The 21,676-nt window shown below is 40.6% G+C and overlaps 2 protein-coding genes across 6 annotated transcripts in view; one reads left to right on the plus strand and one right to left on the minus strand.

Moving 5' to 3' along the window:
• Positions 1 to 459: 459 nt before the first annotated feature.
• Positions 460 to 7,359, minus strand: ORMDL1 (ORMDL sphingolipid biosynthesis regulator 1). Of its 3 annotated transcripts, none has more exons than XM_058027502.1 (5): positions 7,260 to 7,359; positions 6,657 to 6,719; positions 5,384 to 5,564; positions 2,866 to 3,017; positions 460 to 1,915 (listed from the first exon to the last, which is right to left on the minus strand). In XM_058027502.1, the coding sequence occupies exons 3-5, from the start codon at positions 5,555 to 5,557 to the stop codon at positions 1,780 to 1,782; spliced, it is 462 nt and encodes a 153-aa protein (XP_057883485.1). In that variant the 5' UTR covers positions 5,558 to 5,564; positions 6,657 to 6,719; positions 7,260 to 7,359; the 3' UTR covers positions 460 to 1,779. The 3 variants fall into 3 exon arrangements, with proteins under 3 accessions (XP_057883485.1, XP_057883484.1, XP_057883483.1); XM_058027501.1 differs by lacking the exon at positions 7,260 to 7,359 and adding an exon at positions 6,964 to 7,053; XM_058027500.1 differs by lacking the exon at positions 7,260 to 7,359 and having other exon boundaries at positions 6,657 to 6,829.
• Positions 6,974 to 21,676, plus strand: part of PMS1 (PMS1 homolog 1, mismatch repair system component) — a 44,082-nt gene continuing 29,379 nt past the window's right edge. Inside the window, exons 1-6 of one of the 3 annotated variants that reach the window (XM_058027496.1) lie at positions 7,228 to 7,305; positions 8,116 to 8,214; positions 9,298 to 9,444; positions 13,114 to 13,296; positions 15,232 to 15,334; positions 16,427 to 16,590. In XM_058027496.1, coding sequence (XP_057883479.1) covers positions 9,313 to 9,444; positions 13,114 to 13,296; positions 15,232 to 15,334; positions 16,427 to 16,590 — 582 coding nt within the window. In that variant the 5' untranslated portion in view covers positions 7,228 to 7,305; positions 8,116 to 8,214; positions 9,298 to 9,312. Of the gene's footprint in view, positions 7,023 to 7,227; positions 7,306 to 8,115; positions 8,215 to 9,297; positions 9,445 to 13,113; positions 13,297 to 15,231; positions 15,335 to 16,426; positions 16,591 to 21,676 lie in introns of those variants that run through there. The other 2 variants (XM_058027497.1, XM_058027498.1) reach the window with 2 other exon arrangements.

Consider the following 21,676-nt stretch of genomic DNA (forward strand, 5'->3'; position numbering starts at 1 on the left):
CCTCGGCTGGGCAGAAAGAGAATTTTATAGATAAGATACATTTAACAACCTTGAGACTGAGAAATGGAGAGCCCTGACTCCTTCTTCAAGCGCCGGGCGGGGAAAAGAGACTTTTGAACTTTTCTCAGGGTCACTCTGATCAGCTAAAGATCCCTTCAGGGGACTCCTCCGCAATCCTCCACAAGGCTTTGTCCAGCCACCCCCAGGCACCCCGGACCTGGGGACATCAAGTTCGGGTCGTCTCCTGCAGTCCCTGCCCAAAGGCAGCACAGCCTTGTGATGGTCATTATTTAAAAATCAGCCAGTTACCGCTTTCTGTGCAAGCAACAGACAGAAATAATTACTTCCAATTGCTAAAGAAAATTCATAACTCATTACCCTTTTTTAACATCTTTATCAATAAAGTAAACAGCTGGAAAACTGCTGTAGAAAAAAAGTAAGTACACCACTGTAGGCTTGTCTTTTCATATTTTTAATATTTTTTTTTCCAGCTCACTGGCTGCCACTGCAACCAAAATGTAAATCAAGTCTTACATGAGGTCTTCCATTAAATCTGAGCTGGTTTGGGCTGGCAGACACACAGCAGACTTCAAAATTCATCCTTTTCCCACGACAGAGAAATAAGCGCTCAGAGCAGTAGATGTACCTCCGTCACTCTAATTCCAGAGCTGATAATATACAAGATTACCCCGTACTACACAGTACCCCTAAAACACAGCATTCCTCCACGTTTCCAAGACATGCAAGTTATCTATACCTTTTTCTGCAAAAGCATAGTTAGTCCATGTGATTTGCCTACTCACCTACTTCTAGTTCAGCTTCTATTCTAGCTTACGACCTACACAGCTTCTGTGTTCAGACACTTGCTCTGTAACAGAGCACCTTCTCCTACAACAGCAGCAAGCCTTTCCCCAGCACCTCACTGGCCTCTCAGCTACTGAAAAATAACCCATCAGAATAGCAGAGAAAACAGTCAAAAATTCACACCTAGAAATTGCAATTTTTCAGGATGTCTCACTTACACATAGAAAAGTCAGTATCCTGGTAAGCAAAATGAAATAAACACAACAGTGGCAACTTGTAAAAGCGGACATAAACTGAGCTCTTGAGTTGATGTGGAACTCCCCTGAACTGGCAGTTAAGGACTTTGTTCAGTTACTGTGACAAAAAAAAAAATAATTTAAAAAAAATCACAAGAACAGAGAAGGCAGGAATGATACCATCAATTTACGCTCGCTGCCACAGTACTTACTCTTACTGTGGGACAAACTTTTACAATGCAAAAACAAGCACAACCACTTACAATCCATTACAGCAGAAACTACCTAATTTCTCTTAATCTAAGAATGTGGCCTCACCAGTCCTTGGCATCGAGGATTCTGGATTTATATGTAAAGTTACCACCTGCATTATGGATGATGGGTATTTGTGAAACTCTGCTCTCCATTTCAGCTGTCACTTGAACCTTCCTTACAAGCCACTTGCATCAGCCACACGTACAGTCTTAATGGGGATTAGGCTTTAGAACTGGGCCTGCCCAGTTCTTTATGGAAATCTTTCTTCTACATGTTTCCAAGCCACATTGAAGTATCTGAAGGCATCTTCTTACAAAGTCGATTTTCATCCCAGACAATGCTGCAGGAAGCAGGAATTGTATCTCAGACGTAAAAGCATCTCTCCCTGGCTATGATGAGATACTCAGCACAGCAGACTACTCGTTTCCTTCACCTGGGGAGCAGCAGTAGCCATGTCAGGGGCAGCCAGTGTTGAACCTTCTGCTCAGTATTTATTGATGCCAAAGAGTCGAACCCCGTGCAACTGTGGCAGCTTGGGGATAAGCACGGTCAGGAGAGAGGCTGTGTTGAGGATGAAGTGTGTGGGATCATACTTTGTATAGAAACTCGTCAGGAAGTACCTGCAGGAGAAAAGGGAGCAAGCTTAGCTGATGGCAGCCTTTTCTAAAACACATACAAAACATAGTTGAAAGAAGTGCTTGAATGATTAGTAAGATTTTACTGGTTAACATCTGTATCTGTATTAAATATCTCACCAGAGGTTCTAGAGTATCTACTGCAAAATTATGGTCTAAGTCTCTTCTTCCCATACCTCTCAAGGTGCTAAAAAGCAACTCTTAGTTTACTATTTTCTTCCAGCACTTATCCCCACCTTGAGGAGTTATATATATTTTCTCAGTTTCTGTCCATTATGAGCCAACCTTCTAAACATCATGCAGGATCTTCCCTCCCCTCTCAGTGCCATAGAAGTGGACATGTAACTTTTCTTCAGGGACAAACAGAAAGACTTTTAGAGTCAGATAATAAATATATATCTGATTTTTCTTAGTTACACAACCACACTTTTGTCAACAGAGACAGGTGAATAGAATTCCTATGCTATTTGCATAGTGTAAATAGAAGACAATATGTACAAAGCAAAACTGACACTAGATCCCATCCACTGAAGAATGACATTTGTAGCTCACAAGTTGCAAAACAGTTAATAAATGCTGTCACCATTTAGTTTAGATTTTCAATATTTATGACTTCACAATCTCTTAAAAAAATTCAAGAGTTAACAGGAAGTTTTCCTCACATTTCTAATCATTAAAACCTGTCCCATTAGTAACTGTTTACAAACTTTGACTTCAGTATGTGGCGTGTCAAAAGCAGAAGAAAGATTGTTGATTACACAGCCTGTAAATAAATACTCCCTACAGCTGTGATGTAGAAATAAACAAACAAACAAGAAAAAAAAGACAGAAAATGCTTTTAGACTGTAAATTTGTAAATTGCAGCCCATCATGTTGCAGCTTTTGAAGTCACAGCTTTATGTGTCACTTGATCCATAACACAGTTTTGAACTCACAGAATTATAGGAGAGATTGTGAAGAACTTCCTTGAAGATGTGAATTGTACTCCATAATCCAGTTGTTCCCAGTGTGTTAGTAGCCTAGCTTTGCCCTGATCAGGTGTTTCAAAAGGAGTTCCCTTTACTGCATGCAAAAACACATACATTCCCTGGGGAAAATAAGAAGTGAACACAGAGGCACTTTTAGTAATATTTTTAAATAATTGTTACATTGTTCAATGCATTATTAAAAAAAAAAAAAAAAAAAAGTGAGTGAGTGAATTCTCACCCAGAAGAGCTGCTAGCCTGTAATGACAAGTTATTGAAGAGGAAGGAAGAGACAAGAAGTGATTTGCCTGAGACTGTGCAGAGTCAGAATTAAAGCCCAAGTCTGTGTGGCATCCAGTCCACTCCCTTGCCTTCTACACTAGTAGGCAAAAGTTCCTTGCATTCACCATTCCTTGCATTCCTTGCAACAGAATTTTAACAAGCACTGCAACAAGTGTGGATTTGTATCACCACGTTCCTAGCACAGTCTTAACAGAGTGATGAGTAGTAGAGTGTGCATAAAGCAAAACTCTACCTACAAACACTGACAATATCACACCAACTCCTGAAAGCTTTCTCACCCCCTTATCAGCTTCAAATCCTTAGAATGTGACTAGGCATTCTGCTGAATGCCATCTGTCCACCTCTTTGCTGCTTCTCCTTAAACATGCTGGACTTTCCTTGTGACTGCTCCTGTTTGATGGGAACAAGCAATGTATGGTTTGTTCTGAAACACCAGTTTGGGCCTCTTGGTTTCAAACAGGAGAGTACACCCTCTTCCAGTTTGAAAAAATACTTGTTTTCTATCAAAGAGAGCACACCAACTCCAGGGAAGAGTCTCTATGAGACAATATCAAAGATTTCCTTCTATGCACATTCAAAAATTTTCATAAGAAAGCTTTATATAGACAAAAAAAAAAAAATCACATTTCTTCCAAACTCTTATAATGGAGGTGAAATCTCAGCAAATCACTTCATGTCTCCTTCCATCTTTTTTTGGAACAGCCTCCAGACCAGAGCCCTGTGAACCTAGGACAATTGATTTGCTTAATTAATTTTTTGATTCATGACGTTTGCAGTGTCTATTTTAATAACCATAAAGACACTTTTAGGACAGATCCAACTGCTTACTCCACATTTTATTTCCCAGTGGTACTTGCAGAAAGAACCATCAAAACTGCTTTCAAGGTTAGTTAAGAGTTTTCCATTAGTGGAAATACAAGATTTTTTTTTTTTTGTCAAACCATTTGAGGATTTGTTTCCAAGAGAAGTGCCATTTAACTTCTGAAATATCCAACAGTGCAATTTATACTCATCTTGTAGTGTTTCACTACAAAACTACTTGCCAGTGCATGCTCTCATCCCTGTTGTCATTACAGCTACTTGCAATGAGTTCAGTAAGGCATGTGGGAAATATTTAGTAATACTTGTCTCTGCCAACATCTTCTGAAGTCAGACATGTCTGATGCTGTCAAAGATAACACACAAAACGCTCTAATGACAGTTACAATTCCACCAGTAGTTTTAAACCTATCTACAAAACCAAAAAGCTCAAATAAAAATTAAAACTTTGCATTCAAGAGGGTATTACCCATCCTGAGTGAACTATCATTTTCCTCAATCAGGAAGGAGCTATCTTTTTGTCTTCTTTGCTGGTAATGTTAGGAAGCTGAGCTAGCAAACCTCAAGTATGACCTAAATTGCTGGGTTAGGGATCTCTTTCCTCTAAGCATGGCAGGACCAATACAGATAGCTGCACTACTTTTAGTGGCTACAGGAAAATGATAGCATCCTGGGGAGAGGAGCAGAAAGCAGCTCACAAAATCTTTTGCATACAAAAGTCATCATGCAAGCCACAACCCTCTGAGTAACAAATGGTTTCAGGGCTGGGGTCAAAGTAGTTTAGGTTTTCTCACTGCTTTCAAGAGAGATTACTCTAATGTCCTGTATGGTGACAACATTGCATGCTGAAGTCATTCTGAGTTATGCAGCCTGGCCAGAAAGCAAAACTAGAAGAAACAGAATAGAAGCATTTCTCTTAAAGAAAATAGTTAGGCTGCTAAAATTAAACATTTTGGGATACTAACAGATGTATGTGGAAAATTAGTAGATAGTGTCCAAGTATTAAAAATGTGGTAGTTTATGGATTCAGCACAGCTGTCTAATAATATACAGAACACTGTGAAAGTTGGTTGGCATGATGATTTTATGTCTGCAACCTACCAGCCTAATTAAATGCCATTTGAAAGAATACATAACTACATAAAGAATATTTCATGTCTTTCATGCTCAAACTGAAAGTGGTTGTGTATCACCCCTCCTCCCCCAAACAGCCAATCCTTTGTGGATAGGCCAAGGAGAGGTGGTGTTCTGCACAGCAGGATTTCACTGTCCATACAGACTGGCTACTTTCCTCTTCCCTTGCTACTGAAAATAAGTATTTATGAACAACCACTACTCAAAGCCTGTTCCAAGAGAGGGTACTCACCAGGTTGTGAATGACATTAGTTAAAGTCCAGGCGACAGGGACACTAAAGAAGGGAATGCTGAGCAGGACAATGTGCAGCATGCCGACTCCCAGCGCGTATGTCAGCCACATTCCACGGCTGTTCATCACCCGAGTGTTGGGATTCACCTCGCTGTGGGCAACTCCTACGTTCATTTTTACCCTATAAAACAGATCTGTTTGAAGACTGAGACTACTGTTGCAGAGGAGGACTTAACATATGCAATTTTCAAATGTGGGAAAAAGCTGCTTTAAAGAAGCACGACTGGAGAGAGCACAGATGTACCTCAAGATCTTCAGGCTATGGTTTATAGAGAAATCAGTACAAAGGGACAGTTGGGAACTATTTGTTTAAAACAAGTCCAAACAAATAAAATTCACAAGCCTGCTACAGAAGGGACGTTTCAAAAAAATAGTAAGCTGTGATGTCAGAAGCTACAGTTCCAAAGCTGTAAGAAACCAAGCTAATAACTTTAATCCTCTGAATTTTCTCCATCCATGACAATATCCAGAGCTCTTTTCCACTTCCCACATCAGACAATCTTCCTCCTCTTTCTTGTTCATGTAATGGTTAGTGAAGAATTCTGCATATACCCACTGCCCAGCCACCTACTTCTAGAAAAAGTAATAAAGGAGTAATCTACGCCTCTTTTTCTGGAAGCAAAGTGCAGATTCCCTCCTCTCCCCATCTGTTAGTTTCCAGACAGACATTTTCATCTCCTAAATCCGGCCAAAATTAGAAAACAGGTTCAAAAGTTTTCTAAGCAGACACATGCAGAGATACACAGAATGATTTCATATGGTGATACATCCAGGAAACTGACAGAACTTCCCTACAATGTCACTCTCATCCTATTGCAGTAAAACTTGTAATTATAATTTTTAAAAACCTCCTAAACTATTGCTTACTTACAACTCACGTGATCTCTGGGACTATGGATATTCATTTATGGGAGCATGATGAAGTGGGGTTTTTAGCAATCATCTGAATCAGAATACAAAAGGACTGTTTAACCAGCAAAAGCAAGCTTGCTTTCGGTAGGAAGTTTGTTTCTGACACTTATTTATTTTATACTCCATACCTTAGAGGTATGGGGTATAAAATGAATATAAAATACCCGAGTATTCTGCAATATGAACAGCAGTAGACTAAAAATAGCTACGCTGAAGCTGAACCCGAACCGGGGCACTGCCGACCTTACCCGGGACCTGTCGCCAAGCATTCCAAGCCGTGTACTCGCAGGGCACACATTACCTGGGATGGGCGACTCAAGGCTGTTCCTCTCTCTCCGGGATGCAGCACCCGCCGAGCCAGCACCTAGACAGACATCTTGCCGTGACCCGCCATCCCTTCCCTTTCCACACCACGAATCTAGCCCGATCCGAGGGGCAGCTCGCCGCACCGCCGCCTTCCCTCTGCCATCCCTGCCCTGCCGGCCCCGCTCCGCCGCCGCCCCGGCCCCGCCGCTGCCCCAGGCCGGCCGTGCCCGTGGCCTTCTCCCCAGCCCCGGCGCGCAGGCGGCCCCGGCCGCCCGTCCCTCCGCCCCCCGCCGCGGCCCCACCTTTCCGCAGCCCCGCGGCCGCCGAGGAGCCGGAGCGGAGCGTCGGGCGCCGGCCGCAGGTAGAACCCGCGGTGCCCGTGGGCAGGGCCGGTGGGGAGGGGAGCGGAGGGGCCGGGCCGGGCCGTCCGTACCGCCCACGGGCGCGGGGCGGGCGCGCAGGTAGCGCAGCCGCGGGGCGGGAACGGGAGCGGGAACGGGAGGGAAGCGCCGCCGCCTCGCTGAGGCCGCGCCGGGGCCGGGGCGCCGCTTCCCGTGGGCAGAGGCCGGGCAGGCCCCGGGAGCAGCTGGCACCCCACCTCTCGCAGCGAGAACCGGGAACTGCGGACAGCTCTGTGGTCTGGGGTAAACTGGAGGGCCCGTAGGGTTTATCTGCAGCTTTTCGCCCGCTTTTTTGGCTTGTAAAGCGAATAAATGCCTCAGTGCGCGCTGAGGGAGGGCCCCTGAGGAAGGCGGTGCTCGGAGGGGGGGGGGGCGGGGTTCTTGGTGTGGCTTCAGACGTCTGTAGGGCCGGAACCGTGAAATTTAGGGAGATTTTACTCCTGGCTTAGCTGCGGATGGGTAGAACCGCAGTTGTTGGCATGTCGGACATGTCTGTAGAAGGATGCAAGGGTTAGATCAGTGATGGGGCTCCCACGCAGGAAATGCTGCGCCTTCCCACAGAGCAGGGCTGGAACGCCTGTGAAGAGTTACAGTAGTAAGGTGGCTTGAGCTGATACACGTGTCTCTTAGCTAAAAAGCATCATAGGTTGGGTGCCTTTCCAAAGGTAGGACATCCCAGAGGTCCCTTTGTGCCTCCCAAGAGATGTTCCCGAGGTGTGGCCAGCGTTGTGTCCCTCAGCTGGGGTCCAGGGCAGGAGACGCCACACGGCCGGGGGCTGATTCCTCTCCCGAGCTGCCCGCATCGGTCACACCTCATAGAAAATTTGTCTTTGAGGTCTCCAGCGTTTTTGGTTTTAGATCCTCCCGTGTCTTAGTCAGTGTCTTTTGATGGAGCGACATCCAGCTCCCATCTGATTTACTCCCATGAGTGAATCGTGAAGCACTTGACACCGCAGTCCTGTACAGTGCATGAATGCCTCAAAACCTGCCTCTCTGAACACGTGTATGTGATTTTAACATGTGTACATGATATTAACATCGGTTCTTCTTCAGCAGTGCACGTGTTCTCCTGATCCTCTTGTTTTCCGGTTGGTACAAAAACGATTCATCGGATCCCTTTACCGCATTTGAAAGGCAAACTCCCTTTGCAATGTAAATAACAATAATAAAGAGAAACCCCCTTTGTAGCTGTTCCTAGAAAAGTTTCCGTGCTGCTTGTACTTCACAACACTGTACTTCCTCCCCACATCCCCCCCCCCCCCCCAAAGCCAAGTAACCACATTTTTACTTTGTCTTTTATGTTTGAAGAGTAGCTGTCTTTAGAAGGATGTTGAGGCCGAGAAACGTCCTGTAATTGTTGTATCAGCTGCACACACCCTGCAGGGCAGTGATGCTCAGGGGTGTTGGCTGCAATCCCTCACCGGGACCTGGCTGTGTCAGGAGGAAATCTGAAATCTGTGTTTGTTCCATTCCTCCATGTGTGCTCATATCCCTGGGACAGGTGCTGAGTGTGCAGTCTGTGTTCTTCAGCAGATACTTTGGACTGAATCAGTGGGAAAGCCAGGACTGCCAGGATTGTTTGCCTTTCAGTGTAAATAGCATTATATAACATAAACCAGAGAAGAGAAGAAACCTGTCTGAACCATTCCCCTGCCTTTCTCATATGCATATAAAACTTTTGTGGCAATCTACAAGGATCAGCAAAATGGTTTCCCTGGGGCTTGGCTGTTTGTGTCAATGTAGGTACTTCAACAGAAATACATGCTAAAATTCACAGATCTGTGTACAATCTCTTCATGGGAGAGTGTCTCTATAATACAGGAAGAATTTTATGGCCCTTTGTATTTCCAATAATTAAAAAAAGAAATCTCCACTGGTTTATAAGGCATCTTCATTTTCAAGTGAGAGATGGAGTGACATAGGAATAAATGACCTGCCTGAGGGCACACAGTGCATCAGATCAGAGAGGCAGGACTGTGATAGAGAACTTTTTTGGGTTTGGTTTTATTTTTGCCAGTATATTCAATGCCATTTCCATTGAATATGGCTTTTCCTCAGCACCAGTGTGTTGCCTCTATTGACTGCAGAGGAAGCTGTCTGTCCTACTGTAACCTGAAAATTTCGCTTTCCAGACATAATGTTGTGTTTTTCTGCATTTCAAAGTTCCTGTGAAACAGTTTCCTAGAAATGTGCAATTGTTCCTTTTACATTCTTTTTCTGTTTTTTTCTGTGCAGCTGAATCTTTCCACCATGAAACAGCTGCCTGGAGAGACAATTAGGCTCCTTTCAAGTTCTCAGGTGATTACTTCAGTTGTCAGTGTGGTGAAGGAGCTGATAGAAAATTCCTTGGATGCCAGTGCTACAGGCATTGATATTAAACTGGTAAGTCTTTCTCTCAGAAAGAATTGGATCTAGAATAAGATGCCAAGAAAATTGTTCCATTGCAAATGTGATTTTTAGGCTATTGTGATTTGGGGAATGGCAATGATTATTATATATTTATATGTATATATTTTTACCTCAAGTAAAAATGGTACAAAATTAGTTTCTATTTGTGTTTTTGAGGCCCTGCTCTGAAACAGTAAGGCATATTTGTGCTTCTGGGTGTATTGTGGGGAAAAAACTGTTAGCTTTCTTAATCCTTCTTTTCCTACTTAAAATTTGTATTTTCTGACTAATAGCCTGTTTTAAATGTTGGACTTAGGTTTGCTGTCAGGCTGACATATTTAATTCTCATTACAAAGTATTGTAAGAAAGGTAAAAATAGAGACAGCAGAAAAGGTTGATGGCCATTCAAAACAAAAGATGTTTTTGTAATACAAATCACCACCCTGTCTCTAATTAGCATGGTAAACTCCGGCTACTTCTAACTCTTTATTTTTATAAGCTGTTCAAAAAAGTTGGCATGTCATTCAGGGATAGTTTCTGACAGTAGGAAATATTACTTTAATAAAGAATTTGAGCTTTTTTCTCCCATTAGATTGGGTAACTGGTCAGCTCCTCTTGCTGTCCTATTTCTGCTTTTGCAGTGTTTTATCAGCAGCTGTACAGCAGCAGTATCTCCTGCTTAGTAAGAAAGAAGTGTTGCTATATCCTGTATAAATGCATGTATTCAGAATTCTATCCAATTTCCTTTCTGCAAATAACAGTGAATGCATAGGATATTCTTGAATTAAATGTTAGACAAATGCAATTAACTAGGAGGATAATTCAGTTTCTCCTTGTTTCTTTGTCCATGTCTGCTGTATTTTCTGACTAGAGTTGTTCCATGTGAGAATGGCTTTCCTGTAGATGCCAAGGCACATGTTTGTTACTGCTTTGAGTGAGCTGAAGATGTTCTCTCTTTGCTATGGTCTCTCATAATCTCTGTCTTCTCAGTATTTAGATTGCAGAGTATCTTGCTTCTTGAGTAACTCCAAAGTGAGTAGTGTGTACACAGTTGTGGGGGTGAAGGGTATTGGGATCAGATCCTGGGAGCTGATCAGTAACTGCAAGGAGTGCACAGAAAGGTTTTGGAGTGTTCCAGAATGGTTGGAACAAACCTTGCAGAGGAGAGAGCCCTCTGACTAGTGTGGGTTTCACAGCACAGTGTCCAACTTTGTCCCAAATCAGTGAAAAAGAGCATTTTTAACCATTTTTAGTGCATGAGTCATCTGCACTACTCTGACATTCTTGTGTCGGTCCAGCCCAATCCAAAACACTGCAGTTCCAAACAAACAAACATGGCTTTACACAAGTTGTCAGCAATTAAAAGAAATTTGATGATTTTTCTTCTGTGGGTAATAGGGGAGAGGAGAATACCTGCACTCTGTACAACTCTAGATAGTAATACTGTAAAACACTGGATTTTTTTTTCTGGTATTTTTAAATGGTATATTAAAATAACTCTGACCATGTAATAGAGGTCAATGACCACATTAATTCTGGATTACTTCAAAAGCATAGCAGAGAAGAGAAACTGTGAAATTCCATTTTACAGCTTGATGGGTTTTGCCTGAAACTGCAGCATTTTCATTGTTTTAATCTTTTTCAGATGGAATAGGAGGGCATAGTTTATCCAATTTGCCTGAACAAAGATAACAATTCCTTTTTGACAGACAGACAGGAATTAACCTGCAGATGGAATGGGTCTCAGATAAGAGTCATGGCAGTGGTGAACTGGCTGGTGTTTCAGTCTTGATTGGCCATAGGTGATGTTATTTGGCATCTTTGCACTGTGTACCAAAGCTGAATCATACTGATTGCCATCTGTGACCTGGCAGAGCAACTGAAACGTTCCATGGGTTCATAACCTTTGTAAGATTCAGCTCATGAGGGAAGGTGTTACCAAATACAAAGTTCAAGCATGTTTACATAACATTTACATAAAACGTAAACAAGTAAAAATTAATAAGATTAAAAGAGAAAGAGAGAATCATTTATGTAGCATTTTGATTCAAGATGAATCTCACTTTTCTTAAACAACTAACTGGTCAGAAAGTAAAAATGAGAATGGAAAATAGGGGGTCATTGTAAAATTCTCAAACCTTTCATTAGCACACACAGCACCAGGGTAGAGGGTTTCCTGCCTCTATTTCCTTGTGTGTTTTTGTGCTCAGTTGAGGTGTATTGCTTAGTTCTGTTTTGCTGCCCAGTAGGAAGTTGACTCAAACATGAGCAAAAGCATTGTTTTTCACCTGAAGACAGCTTTTGCACCATTCATTAAAACAGAAAGTGAAATGTACTCATATTTCTGTTGTTTTCTGTATATTGTGGTTCTGAGCCTACCTCAGAGGCTTTTGATGTTTCCTAAATCAGATTATGTGTGAATGCAGAAGGTTTCTTTAGATCCTTTTCTTTTGTTTTTGATTGCATCATTTTTTTTTACTTCAAGAAATAACCTTGTGAGTACATTATAATTTTTCATAACTGTTTTCAGCATAGCCCCAGGTAGGACAGCAAGGTTTGTTCTGTTTAATCAACCTCCTTTCAGTGATCACCATCACATGCTCTGTCCAGCATCAGTGATGGCAGCCACTGTTTTAAGGTAATAATTTCTAAGCAAAACTAGTTGTAAGGTCACCTAGATGTATTACACAGTACAGCACATTTTTTTGAGTGTTGCATCATGATCTTTTCAAAGAGCCAGTCTTGCTTCTGTGGAAGAGGCTTAGTTACTGATCCTGCAGCTCTGATTACTTTCTCCTCCTGGCTTGTGGTTCCTCCAGGTGCTGCTCACTTGTGCAGACTGTAGTGTAGCTGGAAAGAAGAATTTTTTCCTGCATTTGTTTGAGATGTTACAGAACCTAAATTTCATCTTTTATTTATCTGTTGTAAATATCTGGGTTTCAGAATTTTACCCTGTTTATGCTGGTGCTTACTGGAATGACATATTTAAACTGAAATTCAATAAAATATGCCTTGCATGTATGTAAAGGCAAATCACAAAGATTGAACTTTGCTTCCTTGAGGGCTGTTTTAAAAGAGCCTCTGGGAACCTTTACTTCTTTTTGTGAAATACTGTATCTCTTTACAAGCTTTTTTATTACCCTTACATGTCATGCCTTGCCCCACATTAGAATTTCAGCTTCTGTGTATTGAACTTGGAAAGCAGAACTTAGAAAATGTAATGGAATCACATCAATCAAAATTGAAACTGAAAATGGTGTGAAGTGAGGGTCTGCTGAATTCAGTGGATGCAGAGCTGCATTCAAGTGATTTCAAAAAAATCAATACCAAGTAGGTAAGAGAGGTAAAAAGAGACAAAAAAATCTTCAGCTTTCCAGCTATAGGTCTCCTTTTGAGCTTAGGTTTTGCTGTTTCCAAATCACAGGAGATGAGTTATGTTATTTAATTAGAGAAAACTTCCCTGTTATCCTAACATGGTGTATTTTTCCTTTTCTTTTTTTTTTTGCTTAAACAGGGACATTTAATGGTTGCTCAGTTCCTCCAAACAAGCAAAGCTTCAACTTCTGTATGGTTAATTAGAAACTGTAACCTTAGCTGCTTCAATATTTCATCTTAATAAATTCAGTTGTTTCACTGCTCCTTTGTGTTTTGTTCTTTTTTTAGGAGAATTACGGGTTTAGCAAAATAGAAGTGAGAGACAATGGCAGTGGAATCAAGGTTGATGATGTCCCAGTCATGGCAGTCAAGCACTACACCTCAAAAATCAGCTCCTCTGAGGACCTTGAAAGGCTGACAACGTACGGCTTCCGCGGGGAAGCTCTGGGATCGATTTGCAGCGTATCAGAAGTGAGCACCTGCAATAAATGGGGAGCCTTTGTGTTATGATTTTTGTTACCTGTGTATGTTCATGGAAGTTTTATTCTGTGCAAAGAGTTGAAATGTTCCAGTGACTTGCCAGGGGTATACTTGTGTATGCTGCTTTTCTCCCCAGCCCCAGAAGCCCTGTCGTACAAATTTCTTGTTTGTGTCAGTCCTGCCTTTCTGTCACACAGGTCACAGCAGTGCTCTGTTTATTTTGCTTAGTCAGAAGAGGTAACAGACAGATTGTGTTGTATTTTCTTTCCTTTTGTGTCAGGGAGTATCATGTCAAAGAGTATGGCTGGCTTTGCTACTTGATTTAGGGTAGATCAAGGAAGGAGCAGCAGGTGATGGCCAGGAGAAGTCATTTCAGGGAACTGCTGGCCCACACAGCCACCATTGCAGTAATGATTTCTGCCTTGTTATCTAGGTGATCAGCACTCATGGGATCTTGCTGAGCTCCTTATTGCTCTTTGACATGTATGTGACTGCAGTTGCACAAACTTTGTCCCTGTGAGTAAACAGGAACCTGCTGCCTGACCTAGCTGAGTCTGAGCCATGTGTTTGTATTAAGAGGATTGGCAGTGTACTGACATTTGCTACTTTACTTGTTGGCTAAAAGTAAATATGTTTGTTCAAAACCATCTGAAAAATGTTCAGGCACAGCATCTGCCAGATCTCTTGTGCTCTCCCTTTCTGAATTCATGCTGCACCAAGGCCATGTTTTAGGTGCAAGTCTGCTGAGGATTAAAACATGCAGGAAGATACCAAAGCCTGTGTCTGCTTGGAAGCATCAGCTGTTGAGCTCAGGAGAGATAATGGTACAGCTTCACTCCTTGGTACCTTGGGCTGCATTCACATTGCACTAAGCAGGAGTGGGCTGTGTACTTGGATGGAGATTTCCAAAGATGCTTTCAAAAGTGTTGGTGTTTTGATAGGTGATGACAGACCTCAATCATTGGTTCCTTCTAATGAGCTCTCCGAGCAGAATGCCATCTGTTCAGAGCTTCTAATCAGCTCTGTGGCTGATTTCATAAGAGATGGGAGGTGGCCTGAGTGTATGAAGTGCTTTAATAAGTATTACTCCTTGTATCAGTAATTATGTTAATTAACACTTCTGGCATTAATTGTGTTCTGCCTACTCAAACTGCCCCCTGAAATTTCAGTTTGAAGGTACTTTGCTATTGTATTGCAGACCTTAAGTAGGTCTGCAATACTGTAATTCCCAGTTAATCAATTATTGTTTTTCTCTCCAGGGGCATGACTGAATGCTGAATGATTCATGTGAGACACTAAAACAAACCAAAATATCCTGAACCTCTGTATGTGTGTTAAACTGTGTCTTCCAGGTGGTTAAAGGGCAGTGGTTCTGTTACTCACAGTGTTGGTAACTGAACTCTGCTTTATGACTGCTCTTGCTAAAGCAATCTGTGAAGTACCTTAATAGCTTACAAAACTTGCTGTGACTGATTGCCAAATATGTGCAGGTGTGGAAAGAAAATATATTGTTTGTTTGAGAGTAGTCTTTAAGTTTGTGGAATCTCACATGAATTCAAGTTGTCAGAGTGTGTCTCACAGAGGGTAAAAATGCAGAACTGTCAATTGATAAAGTTTACTTAATCTGTGCTTGAATAGAAAATAGAGCAGTGTGTGTTGTAGGTAGCAGGAATTGCTGTGCTTTGTGAATCAGCATGATAGAAATGCTTTTAGTTACATGGCAGGAAACATGCAGAATAATGCTGAATGTTTCCGTGCCTGTAAGAAACACCTGTTCAAGAGAAATTTTATAAACTAATTAAATGTAATTATGGTGACTAAAGTAACAGATTGGTGTGGTGAGTGTGGTAGCAAAGCTTATCTAAGCTCATTCTGAACTTTGTCTATCCCTGATTAACACAGGTTTTTTTACATCACTCTCTTCAGGTTTTGGTCACCACAAAGACAGCTGCTGATGATTTCAGCATTCAGTATGCCTTGGATAGCAATGGACGTGTAACCTCTAAAAAGCCTTCCCATCTTGGGCAAGGTAGGCTATCACTGCTCTGGTGTTGCAAGGTGACAGGGGTATTTTGTGTTTCTCTGAGGCTCTATCTGATGTTGAAATACCTGTTGGGTGCTTAAAGGCTGAGTATGAAATCTTTGCAGCTGTAAACGTTTCATGCCTTGTGTCTGTCAGCTGAGAATGTGTTGTCATAGCATAAGAAATGATATGTCTTGGAAGTTGTTCTAGATTGTAATTATAAACTAGTTTCTCCTTCTCTGACTCACTTCTTCAAGCTGACAGTGGAAATTAAACCTGTAAAAATTAAATGCTCCTAGTCTGTGTAAGTGTATGAAAGATTTCTTCAGGACCAAAGTAATGTTTCTGTATGTAGCAAAATCCTTGCATAAAGGAGGAAGAGTTGCCCTGCTGCCATGCATAGGAATTGCTGGAAGCAGTGTGGCTGTAGGACCAGGCAAACTCACAATTCTTTCTAACTTGCAGGAAGAGTGTGTACCTAATTTTTACTAAGGATTCTTTTTAAGTTTTAGCCTGTATAGTGTTTTCCACAGCCAGAACACCTGCAGGTTGTAATGCCATGCCTTTCATTGAAATTGTTGAGTTCTCTGATATATCTAATGCTTTGCAATATCCTTATGGGCTAGGAATTCGTGTGGTTGTGTTGGTAGATGAATATTCCTCCTCCTACAGTGTACAGAGGTATTTGGCACTTCAGGTACTACCCTAAAGCAAATGCTTGTGAAGGACCTTAATGAAGCACAGTGTTCCTTTGCCTGCAGATATGTGTGATTAGATTCTAGTCTTTTAATTAATCATTTTGCTAATGAAGGCTAACTTATGCATTGAGACAGCTTTATTTAGTGCTGGTTCTTCCTGCTGTTATTGTGTATGAAAGAAAGCTTAATGCTGCAGTCATAACTCTAAATAAAGGAGAAGAATCAAAAGTCTTGATGCCTTTTTGGGGAAAATGACTGCTAATTTGGTCTGTTTCTTCTCATGCTAATAACCTGATTTAGTGCAGCAGCATACAAATATGTCTGTTTATGTAAAAATAGTTTCCTCAAGATCCAGTCAGTGATTTGCTTTCAGTATAATTTCTACTTTATTTTCTTGCAGGTACTACAGTAACAGTCCTAAATTTGTTTAAGAATCTTCCTGTAAGAAAGCAGTTTTACTCAACAAATAGAAAATGTAAGGAAGAACTGAAAAAAGTCCAAGATCTACTGATAGCATATGGTATCATAAAACCAGATCTGAGGATAACATTAACACATAATAAGGTAATAATGAGTTTTTTCTGTCAGCTATCTTAAGGATCAGTTTCTGATGGATCCATGCAGTTCATGTAATACTTACACAAAATGTTTCATTCCTAAATTTTTTCTTTCATCATAGCTTTGTTTTGGACTTCCACTTACTTCCTCCTTTCACAGGTATATATTTATAATGGCTACAGATTTTTATGTTAAGCTCCTAAAACTCAGGCTCAGGTATTTTTGGTCTCTTGCAGGAGATGCCTGGCTAGGTATATGAAGTATAAAAATGATTTTGCATGCTAGTGGTTAGTAAAGATGGTGATGATTTTCAAACCAAGAAGTGAGACCTTACTAAACTACGGGGCCTGATAAAGTGTTAACCAAAGCCACCTGAAAAAACTTGTAAGACTTTCTATTTTAGACTGTCTATCTGGATAGAAACTATAGTTCATACAGGCAGCTTGCTGTATTCTGAGTCATAAGAGCTCAGTACATAACAATGATTTTATTTTAAAAGGCTGGAAAGTTCAAAAGAATTTGTGTTATTGGTGTAATAACAGTAACATGTTAGAACAACAACATTTGGTTGAGCTAGTTGCTCTTGGTTAGACTTGGGAGGATGAATGCAGGGGTTACTTGGAGGTTACTTTGACTTCACTGCACGCTGAATGGGAATTCTACATCACATACTACAGAAATGACATGTGGAGCAGTTCACCTTAACCTGACCCAAATTTAGCAGAACAGATTTCATTGGCTGTACCCTGGCTTTTTACACCTCTGAGGGGGAGGCTGTGCAAATGAACTTCCAAGTTGCCACAAAGTAGAGAGTGACATCTCGTGGCCAGATCCCTCAGCAATTCTGTTTCTGTTGTACAATAATGCTGTTTGTTGATATTTGTCATGCTCACTGAGACTTGATCAGTTACCCCATCAATCAAACATTCACACTTCAGTTCCTTTGCAGTGGGAGTAGGAAAAGGCACTGTACTTTTCTGAAATGACAACAGATTTCCTTTGCTTTTTTGAGCTTGTTTAACATGCTTTGATTGTATTTATGTATGTATTTTTAAATGTCACTGTGTAGGTACTGTGAAAAACTAAAGCTGGCTACAGAATTACTATTTCAAGGCTGAGAAAGAGTAGCTAACTTGTAGTCTTACTTCACTGAGATCACTGAGAATTTGGAACCAGAGATCTTGGGGGGTGTCTGCCTCCAAGACTATACTGAGCTCCTTGACATATCTGCCAGTGGTTCACAGTACTGATGTTGGTCAGTAAAATTAATTTTGTCTTCTTGGTGGTCTGTTTTTGCCCTTTTCAACAACTCACAAATGCTATTTACTTTATGGTATTTTGATTTCATCCCTTTGATCAGGGTATTGAGTATCTTGGGGTGGTTTTTCTCTGCTTATTTTAATACAGTGGCAGTAAGGTCCAAGAAGGTGATTACCTGTATTTTTCCCAACACTTCCTGCAAAAATGGTGTGAAGGTGGCATGTTAGTTGCCATTGCACATTGGGGTTTCTTTTGAACCTCACTTATTAGCTTCAGAAGTACATTCTTCAATACACAATTTTAGGGATTTAATAAATGGATAACAAAGTTTCCTTTATTGTAATGATAAAAATGATGTTGGTTTTTTGTATTTTTCATTTTGCACTGCCAGCCTTTTGTTCATTTAATTTATTTTTTTAAAAGAGGAAAAGCAGTGGGAAAGTGCTCAAACGTTTCATCACAAGAGGTCGCTCAGTAGCCATTGCTGAGACAGGAGAATTAAAGGCTTAAGTAGACAGAAAGTGTGGTCTGGCTCTGTGCATGTGGAGATGCTTTAATATAGTCTGAAAGGTAATAACTGAACTGAGCTTTATAAAATTTGTATTCAGATTCCTGTCTTTCTACTGCTGTTGGCATTCTGTGCAAAATAAAAAGTCATCTGTTGTATCACACCTTTTAAAAGATTTGAAATTTTGAGTTTCCAGTGTGTAGCAATTTGCAGTAGGTCAATGGTGCATTTGTTTTACCTTATCACAGAACATAAATATTCTTTATTTCTTTTGCCTTCATATGCTAAATATTGTTGTCATTTCAATGGCTGATTTGGATCAGGAAATTGTTTTTTCCATACAGACACTACAGCATATTGTGCTGTAGTAATACTCTGCTGAATAGTGTCCTTGGTGATTTTATTTGTGTGTATGTTTGTTATTTTTTTTTTTAGAAATATACTAGGAGAGATAATCAACTTCTTAGAATAGCTTTATTTTTTATGTAGCTCACAGATAATGTGTTCATTTAAAAGACAAATTGTATATGCAATTATATTCAGAGGACTTGTTAGAATCCCACATTCTTGAGGCTGAACCAGTACTTTCTGTTGCAATGGAAGAAGGTACACCTTGAGAGTACAGTCAGGTTCCTGGGCTTAAAAGGGAAAGAAGATAGCAGAGATTAACTATTACAGTAGGAGACCAAGAAAGATGGAATGAAAGACTAGAAAATATAGTAAGAAAAGTAAATAAAAATGTATTTCAAGGAAGTTTTCTAAATAAATTACAAAACCAATACTTTTAAGAAAAAAGCCACACCAGAAAACAAAACTAAAAACAATCCTCCCCCTGAAAAACCAAATCCCCCCAATTTTTACAGCCCTGTATTTTATATGAAGTTGAAGGAAAATGGTGGGTTGGATGGGGTTTGAGCAGCTGGCCTTGAGAAACATGCCCATGGCTGGGGAGTTGGACCCAGATATCTGCAAGGTCCCTTTCAACCCAAACCATTCTGTGGTTCTGTGAAAGCATAGCCCTGGCTTTACTGGGGAGGAATGCAGAAAGGCTGAAGCTGCCCTGAAGTGTCTGAGGTTAGGCATCTGAAAATGGTTGCCTGATGAATTCCAGCAGGAACTTATTTTGAGCTGTTGAAGTATAGATGGTTTTAGGGTGCATGCTACATTGTGGGATGAATTTCCACCATGTCTGATTGTGGTTTTTCAAAAGGTGTATGTCTTGTGCTTTTGAATGACATTTCCAGAATTTTTTTCTTCTTCCTACATTTCATGTCTGTGTTAGTTTGGAAAATACTGATTGCTGTTAAGTGTGGTTCTTCACAGAAAAGAGCCACCTCTTCCAGCCTTTGGTTGATTTTTAGTGGGTAAGAAAATAGATATTCTCTATTCCTCCTCGGATTTATTTATTGTGGATTCTCCATCAGTGGTTTTCCAAGATAGGAAACACTCAATTGCTGTTTCTGCTCAGTATGTTTTGTTTGCATTAGCAATAAATAATGAATCACTTTGCAGATCAAGCCTTGAGGTACTATTGCTATTTTGACAACTTGGATTAGCTAGTGCTCCTTCTTTTTATGAAGGTTTATCCTGCCAAGACATTCTTTGAATACTGATAATGTTGATCCTCTTGCCAGTATGGTTATGTTAGAAAGAGGTATTTTTCTTCTTTCATCACCATGTTCCTTGAAAGCATATTGAATAATGAGACAGCCAAATGGAAATAATTTACATGAGTATTCAGCAAGTTTATTTAAAGTTAATGTTATCTGAAGGCGTGTTAAGAACATTTCAAAGTCAGCTACTGCTTAAACTGCCTCAAACCCTTCAGTCCCAAATGCTGTGTTCTAGCAACCTGTGAGCTCTGGCTGTGTTTTACCCAAGCTGGTAAAACACAGCTTTTAGTAGTTCCAGCTCTTCTCTAGAACTGCAGTTTCACACTCTTCTCTGTTTAATACCAGTAGCCCTCAGCTCGGTCTCTATAAACCACTGATGTTGAAGAGATAGAAGGGTATTTCATCAGTGTTTTGTAAGACTGGTGATAGGGAATGCTTTAATTCTGTTTCAGTTGCCTTTATTCCACAAATGCCAAAATGAGAAAGGGCATCCAGTAACTATAGCTATTTTAACAATATTAGATATAGTAGAGCCAAAAAAATTCAGCAACAGATGGTTTAGATGGTGCCTATCAGCAGGTCATACTGTGCACAAGTGGTCCCATGTCTTGTGCAAAGTACAGATGGGCCATATGTAGGCTCAGTAAATTTTCCAGTTCCTGTTGAGGAAAACTTGGCATAAGTGAATTTTTTTTCCAGTGTTTTTCACACATAACATTTGAAGCTTGGTCACACGCAGTTCTGCCTAAAACTGTTTCTTGTTTTTTTCTTAAGAGAGTCACGAGTTTTGGATGCAAAGTCCATTTAAAAAGTCTTGCAATAACTGTGGGTAGTGTCTTCCCCAAAACCTCTTTTGTTGGTGGTGTTGACTTAAAGGATGCCATCTTTGTTTTCTTTACAGTTAGTCTCCTCTATTTTCCAAAGTTGCATAATCTTAACCAACAGTTTGTATGAAATAATCTCAATCCAGGTTTTTTTGTGTGTCCCTGTCCTCTGTAATAAGTGTGGATTTTTTTAGAGAGTGAGTGCATTATGGTACATTTGCCGTTTTTAATAATGTCAGTTTACTTTGCATTCATTCATTGTGCTTCCAAACTCTACTGTAGCTGCATGTTTTAAAAAACTCTGAATTGAACAGAAATAGCAGCACATAAACTCTATCTTGAATTGGAAAGGCTGCTCTGTTTAATGTAATGATGATGAATGAAATCCTTCTCTAATCTGTTTGTCTTAAAATATAAAGAGGAATTATGATTGAGAATCTGCAGTGCTCTGCAGCCAACATGCTTCCATTCTAACCTGGAATACAGCTCAGCCTTTGCTTCTATTCGTTGTTGAGTGGCTCTGCTGAGAAAGCCAAACAGAGAGTTAATTATGGTGTTTTTTTGTGCTGAGGACACCTGTCCACTAGGAAATGCGCTGAGACCCTCAACTCAATTTACATCAGCCAGAGAACAGCTGCCAGATGGTAACTACTTTTGGTCACTACCAACCTGGTTGAATTTGAACTGGTGACCCAGAGGTGAAATGCTTTATATCCTATTACTAATTCCTTGAGGTTTCCAGTTTCTCATCCATCACGTTTTACAAATGACAGCACAGTATATGTCAAAAATCTCAAAACAATTACTGTTTCACATATGCAGTGTGTTGCAGAATCTGAGATGTGCCTTTGCAAGGCTTTTGCACTCACATTGTCTAGCTTAAAAAG

The sequence above is a fragment of the Melospiza georgiana genome, chromosome 7 (genome assembly GCF_028018845.1).
Source record: "Melospiza georgiana isolate bMelGeo1 chromosome 7, bMelGeo1.pri, whole genome shotgun sequence".
NCBI classification, from domain to species: Eukaryota; Metazoa; Chordata; class Aves; order Passeriformes; family Passerellidae; genus Melospiza; species Melospiza georgiana.